Consider the following 17488-nt stretch of genomic DNA (forward strand, 5'->3'; position numbering starts at 1 on the left):
AAAAACGAGTAAAGTTTATGAACTGAACTGAACTACTCTGCTTGTATGTCATAGAAGGCTACCTTTCTTGATGTCACTTTTCTATCTTTTTCGGTGTTGACATGCTTCCCCTTATTATGAATGTATATTTATTTGGTCAATTAGATTCTCCTTGCTAGCTGTCACTGTGTGTTTCTTTGGTCAATGAGATGGTCCTTTCCAGCTGCCACTGTGTGTCAATGAGATGCTCCTTTCCAGCTGTCATTGTGTGCCACTGAGATGGTCCTTTCTAGATTTCACTATGTGTTTCTATGGTCAATGAGATGGTCTTTTCTAGCTGTCACTGTGTGTTTCTATGGTCAACGAAAGTGTCCTTTCTAGCTGTCACTGTGTGTTTCTATGGTCACTGAGATGGGCCTTTCTAGTTATTACTGAATGTTTCTATGGTACTTGAGATACCTCTTTCCGACAGTATGGATTGGTTGCTATGGTTATTTGAAACACCTTTTGTGCGGTTTTTCTGGTCTTTAAAATCTTTTTTTACTATTTATCTGCTGTTATTTCATTGAATGTTCTCCCTCTTGTTGCCACTGTGTGTCCTGAGATACGTGTACGTTACTGTCAGCATACGTTTCTAAGGTCAGTGAGGGACACCTCTCTTGTTGTCACTGTTTGTCAGCCATCATTGTAGCATCCCTCTCTTGCTATCTATGTATCTGTTTCTATGATCACGGAGAGGCACCGTTCTTGTTGGCTCAATTTCTTTCTGTGGTCATTGTGGTGCTCCTTAATGCTATATATGTATGTGTTTCTGTGATTACTGACAGACACATCTCTTTCTGTCATTGTATCCTTGGTCTCTGAGGTGGCTATTAGTACGGGGTCGGCCTGGGACAGAAAACAGGCCTAAGCAGCAAATTAAAAGTGCCTCGATTAGTGAATCAGACAGCTAAAAATGTAGCCCTCACTAGCAAATCGGTCCATTTTTAGTTTTTTTATTATTTTTTATTCTTGATTTTTACCCCATTTTTTTATACAGCAAGCAGGACAGATAATACAAATAATTGACATATTCCACATCAAAAATAAAGAAGTAAAATCCAAGGGTGACAAGCCAAAACATAGCAAGAGAAATAAGCTATTTCATACTCAAAGGGGAAGAGAGAAAAAAAAAAAACAGGACATGATCAGTCCAGCACCCCTTCAATCCAGTGCTGTAGCCGCGCCCAAAGCTTCCTTCCCATGGCTCTTTTTTTATGGCCTTTTGTTCTATAGATAGCCATTTCCATATGATACATGGCTAAGAGACAAGCCCTCCAAATAAAAAAGGAAGGGAGCTCTGGACTGATCCATTCCTGTGTGATACAAGCACGCATTATTGCCATAGATATAAAAAAAAAGTTATTTTTCCCCTCTGGTAGTCCTGAGGATACACCAATTAAACCTTATTCATCTGTCAAGATGACTGAAAAGCCTAATAAAAGTGATAAAAAAGTTTGAATTGCAGATACAAAGGAAGTTAATTGAGGACAAGAAAAAAACATATGTGCTGCTTCAGCAGCAAACAGACCGCACCTACTACATGAAGTACCCCTTGTCGTTCCCCATTTAGTAATTTTCGATGGCATGTAATATAAGTCAAATAAAGCCATGTAGTGTTGTGAGCGTGATCTCCCAGATATCCAAATAGTGTTAGCCAAGACAACGGATTCCTCCATCAGGATATTATCGATACCTAGCCTGATCTCCCATTTAACTTGATTAGCCTCCATATCATCTAAACATAAAGAAATTAGTAGATTATAAAAAGACCCTATTCTCCTTTTGGAGTACATACTATCAATAAGAGGAATCCTATGAAGCCCAGAAGTTTCCTGAGAGCGTAAAGTATTAAAAAAGCTAAATATTTGTAAATACTTATAATAGTCAGAACTTGTAAGATTGTATTTAGCCATCAGCTCTGGGAAGGACATAAGATGATTGTTTTGCCATAAGTCGCCCAAACAATAAATACCAAAATTCCGCCATCTACTCATTCTATCATGTCTGAAGACCAAGGGGAACATACTGGAAGTAAGAGGTGTATATAATGAAATTTTTTGAAGCCCTAAATGGCGCCTTATATGCTTCCATACCACAAACGCTGCTTTCAAGATCTTAAACTTCGTTTTTTTTAAATAACTAGGTTCTACATTTTTTAATAGACAACCTCTAGCCTCCACTCCCAGTGCAAATTCGTATATCAATGGTGAATGGCTCACTGGAATTCGGGCCTTTGCACCAATTATCAGAGGGGTGATAAACTGTAGGACCGAAGCAAAATAATAAAACATAAAATATGGAATACCCCAGCCACCCCTTGTCTTTGGGAAGATCATCTTCTTATATGCTCTACGTTGACGTTTGTACCCCCAAATAAATCTCGAAGACATCCGTTCTAATTGCTTAAAACAACTGAGAGGGAATTCAAGAGGAATTGTTCTAAACATGTAAAAAAAATTGGGGAGTATCAGCATTTTTAGAACGTTGTTTCGCCCCTGCAAGGATAGGTGGAAATGATCATTACGTTCCAATGTAGAGTTAGCTTTCTTTAGAGCTACATTAAAATTAAAGTCAGGGATTGCAGATACTGGGGTAGTAATTTTAATGCCCAAATATGTCGCTACTGAGACAGTGTTCGGGTGTGCTAGAGGATGTTGACCAACATATAAGATTTGTGTTTTAGCCAGGTTTAGTTTATAACCCGAAAAAGCACCAAACTGGGTTGCGAGCTGTTCTATCTTTGGAAGTGCCTTTGTAATATCAGTCTTAGTCACCACAATGTCGTCTGCATAAGCCAGAGCTCTATAGTTGGTATTTGCGACTTGCACAGTGATTATATCTTCTGCTTGATTCAGTTTGTTTAAAAAAAATGTCAATATACAGAGCAAACAAAAGTGGTGATGACGGACCATTTTTAACTTGTAAAGTCACTCTGTATAAGTGTTTTGCCAGGTGTGGACAATGCATAGATTCCAGCTTGCTGCAGGAAATATTTGTTTTAATATCATGGAATTTGACTGTAAAAACCAGCCCAGCATCCCATAAAACAGACCCACAAACAGCCAGAAAACAATTCCACGCACTGACCTGTCAGACAAGCCCAGGGGGCACTGCCTGATTATTCCTTAGGCCAGACTGAAGCTCTATAAGCATATCTGCTTCTATGGTCACTATAATCTTTGTAAATTGTGTTTATCTCTCTTATGATCAGGCCATCTGTTTCTATGTCTGTGAGCAGACCTTTCCAGAAGAAAATGGAAGATACATTGCTATAAACTCACAAATCGCTTCCTCTGCTGACTGTACTTTTATATTCTCCTGCTTTTTAGAGGTGGAGAGACTTTAATACTTTTGTCTGCCACATTGTCAATTTTCAAATGCCTGGCATGTAACTGATTCTTCCCCAAACATAGCAAGTTTTCAGTGGGTTGATGGCTTTACTCAGCCACTGGCTTGAACACATGACTAATGGTGCCACTGGGCTGGAGGGCTTTGAATCTTGCTTTCACAGAAATGTGACTGAATCTGTTCCAGCTATCTGGCCTTTAGAGCTGAGTACTACATTAGTCTGACGTTGCACCAGTTCTGCCGGTATTTCTGCAATTAATGGATTTCTGAATTATACCCAGCACTACCAAACTTTCACAAGTGAATTTTCCAATGCAAACTTGTTATTACAGTGCTTTGCGTACCCATGGAAATATGACTTTCAAAGACAAGAATGCCTGAAAACACATTACTTTATTATACTACTTAAGTTATCAACTCGCTTCACTTAAGACAAACACCATTACACAAGACCGTTACAATGCACTCACCCTAGCCCCATATTTTATGTTTTTCCACATGGATATAACCTATATTTCATCATCATAACATTTATTTTGTGAAGTTTTTAGTGACATGTTTGCTCTATTGTGCAAAACTGTGGAGTGCAGTTTTGATTATAGGAGTTATTGGATTGCCACAAGTTGCAAGAGGTGCAGACATTCGTGCTGAGCGTGTATGTCTGGCAGCTAAGCCTTGGCGGTTACACAAGGGCAACTCAAAGTCTGTGCCTCACCTGGGTAGATCCCCAAGCTGCACCGTAGAACCTCTGCTCATTCAGCCACTGCATGATCCCGCTGGTCTTTTCAAACTTCTTTATACGTACAAGGGCAAGCAAAGCATACGAGGAGGCTTCAATGGCGAACTGCTTATTTTCGGGAACGTTCCAATAGGTTCCTCCTGCAAACAACAATGAGTAGGTCAGAAGTAAAGGACTGAATATAGCTCAGAGAAAGCTATGCTGCCTCGATTTTTTTTTCTGCTCTCATCCCAGTCCCTCAGTTAGAAGTGTTGGCAAAACTTTGCATTTCTGTAGTTGGAACCAGAGTACAAGTATAATTTTGAATCATGGACATCCACATTCTCTGTAAGAGTTTTCCAGAGCTTCTTAGGCTGCAGCCTGTCAGAAGACTTCCATGTGATGCTTAGAAATTCTTAAGGATTGGACTAGGTAGTACAGCACTAGTAGTTTACAAAGTGAAGTTAATCAGTTTTTCCCTTACTAGAAAAAATGGCCCTCATATGTTGAGACCTTCCCGTAAGGTGTCTTTATTACTGCAGCTCATTCCCAATTAGTCAGTCAAAAACTTTATTCGGTCATTACGACCATTAAAGTGCAAAATCACATTGTTAACTCCCCTTCCATGGCTGCTTATTTCTCTTCTCTTAAACACATTCCCTCCTGTCATGTAACTCTGAAATTGTTAGAACATGGATTACCTGCAACAGGGGACCATGTTACATTCGCGATTGAGGCACACGAGGTGTTCGGATCAGAGGTATTCTATTCCTGAGTGAAATTCCCACCTGCAGATTCACAGTCACACTTATTCCATGAATACATTGAAGTGGATCCACTGGAAGAATACATCCCATACGAGGACACTTGCATTCCGTTAACTTACCAGCAACATAAAAACTGGTTTAAATGCACCCTAAAACACACAACTTCAGTTGTATGACTCGATCCGCTCAGCATATGAGGAGCGACGTGGCCAGTCTTAGCGGCTTACTCTCCACATCCTGAGAACACACTGCCTGTAGGGGAAGTACGTACACTTTACAAAGAAGTAGTCAGGCTATACAGACATATTGTCCAGTTTGTCACATGAACACTCACATTATAACCTGCAAGTGCTGCTCCACATGGTGCAGTCCAATCCCAAGACACAACAATAATTAGTCCACAAACACTAAAAGCAGTAATGAGTGCTATCCCGTCAAAAAGGGTTCAAGAACCATTCTGGATTTCCCAAAAAATAGCACAGTTGGAAGCAGTATTTCCCCATCGGGGGGAAAACACAAAATGTTAACAATTTGCTTGCCAATGAGAATGGTTCCCTTAATTGAGGATTGTACCACTTGGGTAACAATCTTTGCTACAGTATATATTAGACTACATGGTGCCCCAACCGTATCAGTTGTTCCTGAAGTATTGAAACAGATACAGAATGAGTAAGGGCAGGACCTGCCCTGGACTAGGGGATGAAATTGATGGGTAATTTTGATCAAGTCTTAGCAATTATGCTAAGCAACATCACGGGGGAAGCAGCAGCTGTGGCTATACACCAACCCCTAAGGGAAACACCTAATGTGAACCAGGAGTGTGCATTACCAAAAATTATCGAAGACACCTATGCTCCATTAGGAAGAGATAGTTTGGAGCCAATCCAGGGTTAACCACTAGTGGTGGGTAGTTCTGAAAAAGAGAACTCAAAGCAAGCACCCACTTCTTCTAAAAAGAAATGGGATAATTGTCAACCTAAAAATACTAATAGAAACACTTAACGATCAAGGGGGGGTCTCCCCAATGGGAGTCCTCTGAAAAGAGGTGCAACCTTTGGAATCATGATAACATTAGGAAACCTGACAGCTATCAGAATACTGATACACGTTACTTTAGTTCCTTTCCGATTTCATCAAATAGCTCAGAGAGGCAAGGATGGTCAGAACAAAAATTTAAGATTGACCAAAGGGAAAAAGGGAGACACATCCCACTTCAGATTTCATCATCAAACAGGAAGAGCAACCTAAAGCAAAGGCTCAAACAAAAAGAAGAAAGTAGCTGGCTTAAACATTAGAAATGCCCAGATTACTGAGGACTCAGCTTCTGAACAGGGAACGGGCTCTGACGATGCTTGACAGCGCTGCAGAAGTAACAATAGCTTGCCAGAACCTAAAGGAATTTCTGGTGACAGCAGTATTGAATGAATACATCATGGTGGAAACACATGATACAAAAGTGAGTGTCCCACACAGACTACATGAAATTAATCTCCGAATAGAGGGGGACATGACAAGAAAAATTAAAGGTCTCTTTTGGGAAAATTTGACATTTGGATATGCCATCCTGTTAGCAGAAAACGATTGGCCGCCTGAATTTATAATGGATTGCCCAAAGGGGGAAAGCGTCATTTTGCCTGCTTTTTCCGACCTCGTTCCTGTTTCCTTAAAACATTCATATGCGCGGGAGTGGGCACATGCGCTAGCTCTGTCATTATACTGCAACAATGTTAAGACCTATCTTGAGGTTCTTTGATGCCTCAACTAGGCAGCTGGTCATTCAAGCATCCATACTATCGCGGCTTGATTACGCCAGCTCACTATTGTTGGGGGCCAACCAGGCTGAAATCGCGCGGATGCAACGTATCCAGAATGCTGAAGCCAGAGCTCTGGTGGGGCTACCGAGGTTCTGCTCTGCAGAGTGTACCATCTGCTCTCTACACTGGCTGCCGGTGGCACAGAGGATCTATTTTAAGACCCTGTGCCTGTCCTTCAAGATCCTCAGGATGGCCTCCCCCCGATTCTTGACAATCTTCTGAAGCCTTATGTGCCTTCGCGCCCTTTGAGATCCCTGGGCCAAAACCTGGCTGTGGTCCCACGATTCAGACTGTGTAGGGCGGGAGGACGTTCCTTCCGAGTCTTGGCTACAAAGCTGTGGAATTCTCTACCGCCCCACATCCGCGAAATTGATGAGCTGCTGAAATTCAGGAGAGCCATCAAAACGCATCTGTTCCCTCATTTCTCTTAGGATCTTGATCTGTGTGTTTCCTCCCTCATACTGCTATGTTGTGTCTGGGTACCCTTCCGGAAGCGCCGGGACACCCCTTGGCTGGGGCATCTGTGCGCTATAGAAGTGTTATTAACATAACATAACATGTGGGGTGGGACGTGAAGACCAAGCACCACGAAAGTCCAATAAAAACTACTAAAACTCCACATAGACAGTACCCTAATAAAAATTAAGCATAGGGACAGGTAAAAAAAAATCTTAGACCAACTTGAATATCAAGGTGTGATTGAAACTTGCACTTCGTCAATGAAAAACCCTTTGTTTCCCGTAATGAAACCTGACAACACTTATCGTTTGGTTTTAGATTACAGACACTTGAACACATGCACAAAAACATTTGCAGTTCATAACGCACACAGCACCGCATCAAAGAATAACATTGTGCAGAAGAAATACAAAACAACACTAGATATCTCTAATGGATTCTACTAAATAAAAATCCTCTCCTGGAATGTGGCAGGTATTGCAAATAAAATACACACAGCAGACTGGGATCTTTTAATTAGTACCAGTGATATCTGTCTCTTCCAGGAGACATGGGCCAGGGAACCAGTGAGTAGTGTGGGCTTTGCAGTTTTCGAGACCCAGGCTAAATGGAGTGGAAAGGGGAGACCCTCGGGGGGCTTGGCGATCTGGGTAGCGAGTCACGCTGGTTGTACTGCAGAGAGCGTTCCTACGCACTCTGAGGACATCCAGTGTGTACTTCTCGGGTGGCCCAACGCAGCAAAACTGGCAATTATAAATGTGTATTCCCGCCCAGTTAGTGCATCCAAGGAATCGCCTACCCTAGAGGATCTTGCGTCATTTTTGGATTCATTGCCCAGTGACTGTAAAATCGTCCTGGGCGGAGATTTCAATTGCCACTTCGAACCCCTGGAAGCCTTAAAGGAGGGTGCCCTTACCACAGAAGATGACTTCTGGGGCGTTCCACCATGTTCATCCCCTCATCCCAAATCCTGGTCTCCACTTGTTGTACAAATTATGTCCCTAACCCTAAACTATGCATTGAGGGCTTGCAATGACCGCACCCCGTCAGACTGCCCCTCTTCGTGTACCTTCAATAGGAAGGGTCACGAATCCAGGTTGGATTACATTCTCGTCGACATCGGCTCATGGTCCAGGGTTCAGGATTTCAGGGTATCTCCCCGAACTGATAGCGACCATAACGCTCTCCTGTTAGATCTGAAACATCCAGTGCCTTCTGCTGACTCGCTATCCACTAACTATAAGGATGACCCGGGAAATTTGGCCCTAAGTTCCAATAGGCGTAGGGTAAAATGGGCGAAAATAGTCAGTTCTGAGGAAAACATTAGGAAAATCTTTGATATTGCAATCCCGAAGTTTGTGGAACTAGACGATTTAATTAATCAGCCTGGTTCCACGGACTTTAATTCCAAACTGGGACAAATACATGCAAATCTAGTGGGTTCCCTAGCAGAGGTCTTCTATCCTGTGGCTGCCCCATGGTGTAAAAAGACATGCACTTCACTCTGGTATAACTCCTCCTGTCGCAAGGCCAAGCAAGAATTAATTGCCAATATTAAGACAGGGTCAGATAAGGGTGTGATCGCCAAACTTAGACGGGTTTATAGAGATGCCATTGCGTTAGCAAAAAGGGAGTGGGATTGGAACCATTGGCATGATCTCTCCCTCGCACTAGAAACCAGAGACTCTAAAAGATTCTGGTCTCTGGTGAATAATGGTACTGGAGAGGTCAAAGCTGCCGTGGAGCCAAATATTGCACCATCTGTTTGGGAGGCCCACTTTGGCAAACTCTACCAGGACACCGTATTGCCTGCCGCTGAGGTGGCTCGCGATGATATAATCACTCCTGCAGTTGGGTTGGAATTCACTCTTGGTGAGGTAGTGGGTGCAGTAGAGAGATTGCCAATGGGGAAGGCTCCGAGTTTAGATAGGTTACCCGGTGATCTCTTCAGACAATATCCTGAAGTTTGGGGCCCCTACCTCCTCATCCTATTCAATGCCATCTTGGGAGGTATGGAAATCCCCTGTACTTGGCTGGGAGCAGAGATAGTGCCAATTTATAAAAAGGGCTCTCCTCTCCTCCCAGCCAACTACAGGCCGATTAGCCTCATAGATGTTCCACAAAAACTCTTCTCTCGTCTCCTTTTGGACCAGCTCCTGGATTGGATGGAGGCAAATGAGATTCTTAGTCCTCTGCAGGCTGGCTTCAGAAAAAATACGTCCACCATGGACCAGATCTTCCGCCTCATCCTCCTGTACTGGAAAACGGTGAGGATTGAGGGCGGGAGACTATACATGGTGTTCGTAGATCTGAGGTCAGCCTTTGACCTGGTCCCACGAAAAAAACTATGGGAGGTCCTTCAGGTGCTGGGCGTACCAACCGAGCTGCTGCATGCCATAATCAGGCTGCACGATGGTAATTATGCGCAGGTCAGGCGTGGGAGGGATGGAGCGCTCTCCGCAAGGTTTCCCGTTCTCAGGGGGGTTAGGCAGGGTTGCGTCTTGGCGCCGACCCTGTTCTGCCTCTTGTGAACAGTGTTATATCCCACCTTGATGGAGTAAAAGACAACGACGCCCCTTCCCTGGCAGGCAGGAGGGTGCCAGCTATTATGTTTGCTGACGACACCCTCCTGCTTTCCAAAAGTCCAATGGGGATCCAGAGGATTTTGGATGGATTTGGTCTCTTCTGTAGACAACATGGTGTAGAAATCAATACAGAGAAGACCAAATTCATGATTTTTAATCCCTCACCTAAGAGCTGACCAAATCCCACTCTGGGCATGGCCAGCTTAGAAAGGGTCACAACTTTTCAGTATCTGGGGGTGACTCTGCACGAGAATTTATCCTGGGAACCCCAGATAGTGAAATCTCGGCTAAAGCTAACCCAATTATCTGGTGCAATTCTGAAGGTTGCAAATACATCAACCTATAAACCTATAAGTCCGGCTCTAGAACTGTACAAAACGCAAGCCAAGGCGGCTACAATGTACGGCAGTGAGCTTTGGGGGTACAGAGCAGGTCGGGATCTCGCAAGAGTAGAAAATATCTTTCTCAGACGCCTACTGGCTCTCCCCTGTGGCACACCCCTGATTCCCCTGAGACGACGTGGGTCTACCCTCTATCGCTGCTGAGCTGGAGTCTAAACCAGTAAGATTCTGGCACAGGCTCTGGTCCACCAGCGAGCTTGAACATTACAGGAGTGACCTCACCCATGTATTGGCCCTGAATCAACGAGATAGAATTCCCTGGCTGGCCTTTGTTAAGAAGGAATTGTATCGGCTAAACCTGTCTGAACTCTGGGAAGCCCCTGAAGCAGGCTGCCAAAGGTTATCCCGGAAACGACTTGTCCAAATATACAAGCAAAAAAGCCTCGATTTACTTATGACATCGACCAATAACGGCACCCTAACTGAACGTTTCCTGCAATCCAAAAATTCTTATGAGTTTGAGGATTTTATGGACATTATTTTCCCAATCCTTGCTAGGAAGCTGTTTATACAGTGGAGGGTTGGTACTCTACCGATCAAAACTTTTACCTCCAAATGGCTTCAGAGGGATGATAAATCCTGTCCCGGCTGTAATTCTCACGATGAGGAAGAAACCCATCTTTTTTTCTTCTGTCCTGCATATTATAGACCCAGGAAGTACTGGTTGGTCCCTCTTTGCAGGAACTTGGGTTTCAGGAGCTACATAGATGCCTATAGAGTTTTAAAAACCAGTACTCTGCCTCATGTAATTTTTGCTGTGGCGAAACTTATTATGGCTATGTGGCTCATCAGGAAAAAACTGTTAATTGCACAAAACCCCCAACTGTGAACTTGTCGTTATATTCATGGACTGTGCTTTTATCAATTTATGTGTTTTTTATTCCTGATTATGAAAGACTTTTTCCCTCATCGTTCCTAGAATGACGCGTTATTCCTTTTTAATGTAAATGTGTTTTTATAAATGTAATCCTTTTTACTTTTTTTTAAAATGTTGTCAGCTTGTATATAACATGTATCTTTTATGGTCTTATAGACCGAAATAAAGAATTTTTGGATTGGATTGGATTGGATTCTACTGTCAAAATATAGCTCCCAAAAGATGATATTGGATGGGATTTTCTGCCCTCGGCATTCAGGGTCATTTTCTCGCCTGCCCCAAGGCTAATAGAACAGCCCCGGATTAATCTCGACAAGGGTATCAGAGCTATTAGAAAGGTACGGTGAAGAGGCAGTGTCCTATGTAGATGATATTTATCTGACGGAAGATGAATTACTTAAACACTTGCACCGGGTGAACAACATAATTGTTGGTTTTGCCAATTGGGTCAACAAATTTAACTTCATAAAATCAAAAATTGCCCATCTCAGCGCCCATTTTGGGGATATGAGCTGTCAAGTGAAGGCAAAAGCGTGGCCGCAAATTTTTTAGAAATATGTGTGCTAATCCAACCTCAAAAGACTCTGAAGGGTTTACAATCCATTTTAGGATTATAGCAGAACATACATTCCAGACTAAGCAGAAAGAGGCAAACCTTTCTATGACTTAAACAGACCTGATTTCACAGCAAACAAGTGGACTCGGACACATACAGACACTCTACCCTCAGTTCAAGCTGATATGATGCTTCAAAACACTTTCAGACACGAGTACACTTCTGCAACCTGGTAATACTGGTCGCCCCCGGGCTATCAGGGTACACTTACATCAAGTTCAATGAAGGTGAGACAGTTCCCATATAGCATACAAATCTTAAATGTGCACAAATGCTGACAATCGATTTGCAGCAATAAAAAAAATTCTGACAGCAGTACAGAATGCTGTAGTGAGAGAAAGACCACTAGCACAGGGGAAACAAATCATTGTTGTAACCCTGATACCAACTTTATAAACGGTAACTAAAGCCAGTATTCCAAGTGCAAAGACACTGCATCCACATTGGATACATTGGGCTAATTCTCTCACCGCAACAGATGTAGAATACAGATATGATCCAAGACTTAGAACACAAGCACTCCTGCAATATGAACAAGAATACCCTCTCCTGAACAAAATCTTGCCTTTAGACTAGTATGAATACATCATTTAGACTGACGGTTCTGCGCAACCTGCCATAGAAAGTAAACAGCAATATAGTGCTGCATGCGCTATAGTGAAAGGTCTGATGAGGAATGGTAAGTTCCACCCCAGAAGTACGACTACACAGTCTCTAGGAGATTGTACCGTGCAGCTGGAAGAACTAAAAGCACTGATACTAGCACTACAGTATACGGATTAGGAATTTCCCACACTGATTTGGTGCGATTTGTTTTCCTGTGTGCTATCTTATAATGAATATCTTCACTATTGGGGCCAGAATAGGTTTAAAGACTCCAAGGGTGGCACGATAAAACACAAATTGGTATGGGAACAAGTGGCAAAGCATGCCTGCCACGGGCTCAAGTTATTCACAACTTGAGTCAGCAGCGTGTTGGCGTACATGTTGAAGGGAATTCACTGGGTGATGAAGCTGCCAAGGCTACAGTGCGAACTGCTGCCATTGCCACAATCACTCATTCACACATGAGAATAGACGGAGATATACTAATAGCTACAAATGCCTCAAAGAACAGCTCACCGATCCTGCCAAAAGGCTTTCCACTCAAGTACTCCAATAAGTTAGATGTGCATAACACACTGTATGCTCAAATTATAGGAGTAGGGGATAGAGTAATACCAAACAAAGATCGCAGATTATGTTTAATACTATCTGCACATGAGGGTCTGGGCTCAGCACACGCAGGGGTCACTGCAATAATTTAATTATTGAAGCAGCATTACTGGTAGTCGAGGCTGACAAAACAAACGAAGGACTATGTCCTGAAGTGCAATATTTGCGAGCAGATGAAGGTTTCCACCATTCCCAGGCCACCACAGACACCATTATTGATTTCAGACAGACCACTCACATGTGTCTATTTGGACCCTTGCGGCCCCTTAAAACTCAGACGAGGCTTACGAGTACATCTTGGTGGTAGCAGATTCATGCTCTAGATCCCTAGGGGTTTGGCCTTAGCGATCAGCTGATGCTCAAACTGTTATAAAGGATTTGTGAGTCTTCAGCCGGACATACGCAATTGACACGTTACATTCCGACTGTGGTCCTGCGTTTCCCTCTCTGGCTTACAAGGAAGCTGTGGGAAGTATGTGCGTGGCCTTGTGGTACTCTTCGCCCAACCACCCGAGGGAAATTCGGCGGTGGAGAGGAAACACTGGGACCTAAGGCAATACTTAACAGCAAGGATATTAGGTGTGGACAGTACATGGGGTTAATCACCTATATGGGGTCCAGAGGGCACTCAACAACATGCCAAGAAAATCCTTGGGAGGACGTACTCCATATGAAATCCTGTTTGGGACAAGAATGTGGGTACCTGATCTCAATTGTGCCAGCACAGTGGCGGATGCAAAACCATTTGAACTGAACAACCGTTTGGCTGTGTTACAGGAAGTCAATGAATTCTGAGCATTATAAAGCAATGTGTAAGTCAAACGCACCGCCACTGGGGAGGGGAAACCAGTTCTGTCAAGACCTGCCTTGGTCTTGAAAATTGGGGACCTGGTCAGAGAAAAGATCGTGGACAGAAAAGTGTTTGGGACATCTTATTTAACAGCTGTACCTTTCCTGGCAGTAGTGGGAACATGAACAGTACTTCTTCAACCTCTTGCGGCTAAAAAGAAAATAGATTTCTCTAAACCGCATCATGGGGCTGATTCTCAACATTAGGCCGCGCGATGTCCTGAGTAGCCACAGATCTCCTCCTGCTACTATACAGGAAGTTCAGATGGAAAGACTGATAATCTTTCAAGACTCCCCAACACAGAGTGATGGAGCAACGAATAATAGATTAAAAATAACACCAGTTGACACTGTAAAGCATCAAGAAGAAACAACAATGCAAGTTGTAATTAGGCCGAACAATGATGCCAAAATTAATGTGCCTTCAAACAACACACCTGCCAGTTCTACAAAACCAGCAGAGCTACCAAAGATAGCTCGAACTGAGTCCGGCAACTTCCTCAACTTCGATGATTTTTCTTCAGATCCTGATCAAACGCCACCCACTTTAAAGAAAGAAAAATGTTGCCAATTCTATCTTTTGCTCAAAAAGACTTATCACTTATGCCACCTTGGTTGCATATTTGGTTCGCAATAGGAGTAGTATATCATTTAATTTGGATTGGCACAGTGACTGACTTTTTTCTGCGTGTGAACGGATATTATCTCCCAGAATGCTCTGCAGTACAATCCGTGAACTTGGTCCTGAAACCACATACGTCATCACATTTTGAACAAAGAGACTTGTCCCTGGTGAACATTACAGCAATTACAATACATGGTGTAGTTTGGATAAAGTTTCTTATGATGTATATGGCCCCACCAGTGGGGGATCCTCCATGGGGGGCGTTTGGGCGCCGCCCCACTGCTTTCTCGCCATGCGAGAAGGCAGAAACAAATAGTAGAATAACTACCATTTGTTTCTGCCTTCTCGCACGGCGAGAAAGCAGAAGTTCCCGTTTGGGAGAGTGGGCGGCGTTACTCGAGGGAAGGGGGAGTGGCTTTCCCACTGTTGTTAATACTGTCTGTTTGGGCAGCCTGAGAGGCTGCCAAACAGACAGTATTAACAACAGTAGGCAAGCCGCTCCCCCTGCCCTCGAGTAACACCTCCCACTCTCCCTGTTCTCTGTATGCTGCAGCATACAGAGAAAATGACGTGGTTGGGGCAGCCGGCCGCACGAATCACAGCGCTGTGCTGTGGTGGAGGGGAGGGGAGGGAGGCTGCCTGCAGCCTTCCTGGGTGACGACGAGTCGAGCACCATGGGAATTCAAACAGGAGGACGGCGCCGCGGGAGTAGGGACTTAAAGGCGGGAAGGTAAGTTAAGTTTGACTTTTATAGTTTTATTATTGTGATTCTTCCATGGCTGAATGTTTTTCTCGCGATATTCTTTCACCTTGACAGACCCTCCTGTTGCTAGTCTGCTTTCCTTCAAAGCCCCCCAAAAATACTCCATTATTAGAAGCAATTTGCTTTATCCAAAGTGCGCCAGGCTGACCTGTTCTTTGTAAATGACTAAAATGCTCCCCTCATTGACGATAGCCTGCCAGGTAATGCTGCCTATTTCGAGAAGTATGCTTTGAATGAATGCTTTCCATATAATTTTCCTCTTCTTATTTCACAACGCAGACACAAAGTCTGCTCCCACAACTTGCTACAATCTCTTCCTTATTTACCTGAACCCAAATGTGGCGGTGTCATGCTCCGCTGTGCCGCTCATTTGCATTGATTTGTACTGCTATGGGATGACGCAGGAAAATTAAAGCACGTGCCAGTAATAGGCAAGCGCCTGCTTTGCATGATAGAGGGAAGGCTGGAGTATGCCTTACAGATGTAACTGTGCATGCCAAAATAGCAATTAAATCATCTGTATCGGCTGGGTCTTGGATGTGTGTGCCAGGCAACGATACGTAAACAGAGCACTCTAGTCCGATAAATGCTGTTTGTTTTCTTTTGCACTGACTCAACGTTTTTAAGCATGTTAAAGTAGCTGAAACGTTAATCTGTTTAGGGGAAATATTTCTTTACTCTGTAATGAAGATATTTGATGAGGTTGCCATGGGGATCCTTGTCGAGTAAACTTGACGAGCTAAAAATCCTCATATAAATGCACTGTCATCTCCTATCTGAATTCAAACCGTGAGGGGTTAAGTATCATCAACCCTGAATCTGGTGCTGCACGTCTTGAAATAGTTTTTTGGATTTAAATGTATAATAGTCCTGTCAAAGGCAATTGGAAAAGAATTGTCAAGCAACAAAACACTTGTTGGTTAGTGCTGTGCAAGAACCTGTACACCAAGAACTGCAAATTCTGATTTACGAGAAGCAATATATGTTAATTAATCAATTTTAAATTGGTCAACTACCGGTAATTACAGCATCAAGGGGATTGTGGAGTGCTCTAGGATTAGTGTGTTTTATATTGACATTTGTCTCCTTTGAGGAATTTTTAGTGGAATTTCCTCACCAAGTAGCATCCGCCCACCATAATTATATCTCCTTAACTGATCATTTTGACCTGCAAGCAGATTGCACTACTTGACACGTGTAAACTGTGGGCCAGTGTGCACCATAATACCCAGCTACCGATCTAAGTTTATTGTCAGCTAAAAACATAGCTGATCATATTCTGTACTAAGAGTCTGCCCCTGCATAACTACCCCTGCATAACTCTTTTGAGTTTGGCTGGTTCACACATTTTCATTCTGCCTACAGTTTCCACCCTACCATATATAAAATCCACCAGCCCCCACTGGGCCCCAATGAACATGAGAAAATTCCACATTTGTTTAAAAATGTTTAAATGATCTAATTACCCCCAGTACACTCTCTGATGATTGGGACATTGAAACTGTGATTACTATGTTTATCAATCAATTAATCATAGCATTTGTAAAGTGCACTACTTACCAGTGAGGGTCTCAAGGCGCTGGTGGGGTGGGGAATGCTGCTACTGCTCGATAAGCCAGGTCTTGAGGAGTCTTCTGAAGGCCAGTAGGTCTTGGGTCTGCCGTAGGTGGATGGGGAGGGTGTTCCAGGTCTTGGTGGCGAGGTGGGAGAACGATCTGCCGAGGTCGGTGGAGCGGAGCTTGCGGGTGGGGGTGTAGAAGCTGAGTCGTCTGTTGAGGTATGCTGGTCCGGTGTTGGGGAGTGCCTTGTGTGCGTGGGTGAGGAGCTTGAAGGTTATCCTCTTTTTGACGGGGAGCCAGTGCAGGTCTACCAGCTGGGATGTGATTTGGCTGTGGCGAGGGATGTCGAGGATCAGGCGTGCAGAGGTGTTGAAGCAGTTTCAGGAGTTCGGCCGAGGCTCCTGCGTAGAGGGTGCTTTCGTAGTCTAAACTGCTGCTGACGAGGGCCTGGGTGACCGTTCTTCTCGTTTCAGTGGGGATCCACTTGTAGATCTTGCGGAGCATGCGGAGGGTGTTGAAGCAGGAGGAAGAGACTGCGTTGACCCGCTTAATCATGGAGAGGGTGGAGTCAAGGATGACCCCTAGGTTGCGTGCTTGGTTGGTGGGGGTTGGAGCTGTTCCCAGTGCGGTCTGCCACCAGGAGTCGTCCCAGACCAAAAGGGGTGGATCCGAGGATGAGGACCTCTGGCTTGTCTGAGTTCAGCTTCAGTCGGCTGTTCCTCATCCATTCAGCGACGGCCTTCATTCCTTTGTGGATGTTGGTTTTGGCAGTGTGGGGGTTCTTGGTGAGGGAGAAGATCAGCTAGGTGTCATCTGCGTAGGAGATGATGTTGAGGTTGTGCAGTCGGGCGACATGGGCGAGCAGTGCCAT

At 43.9% G+C, this 17488-nt stretch overlaps 1 protein-coding gene across 3 annotated transcripts in view; it reads right to left on the reverse strand.

Moving 5' to 3' along the window:
• The window catches only part of LOC147748463 (A.superbus venom factor 1-like), a 1277467-nt gene that overhangs the window by 332178 nt on the left and 927801 nt on the right, over nucleotides 1-17488 (reverse strand). For all 3 annotated transcript variants that reach the window (XM_086962056.1, XM_086962049.1, XM_086962065.1), the window contains one exon: nucleotides 4085-4248. In XM_086962056.1, coding sequence (XP_086818182.1) covers nucleotides 4085-4248 — 164 coding nt within the window. The remainder of the gene's footprint in view (nucleotides 1-4084; nucleotides 4249-17488) is intronic.

Source organism: Lissotriton vulgaris, chromosome 1_1 (assembly GCF_964263255.1).
Source record: "Lissotriton vulgaris chromosome 1_1, aLisVul1.2, whole genome shotgun sequence".
NCBI classification, from domain to species: Eukaryota; Metazoa; Chordata; class Amphibia; order Caudata; family Salamandridae; genus Lissotriton; species Lissotriton vulgaris.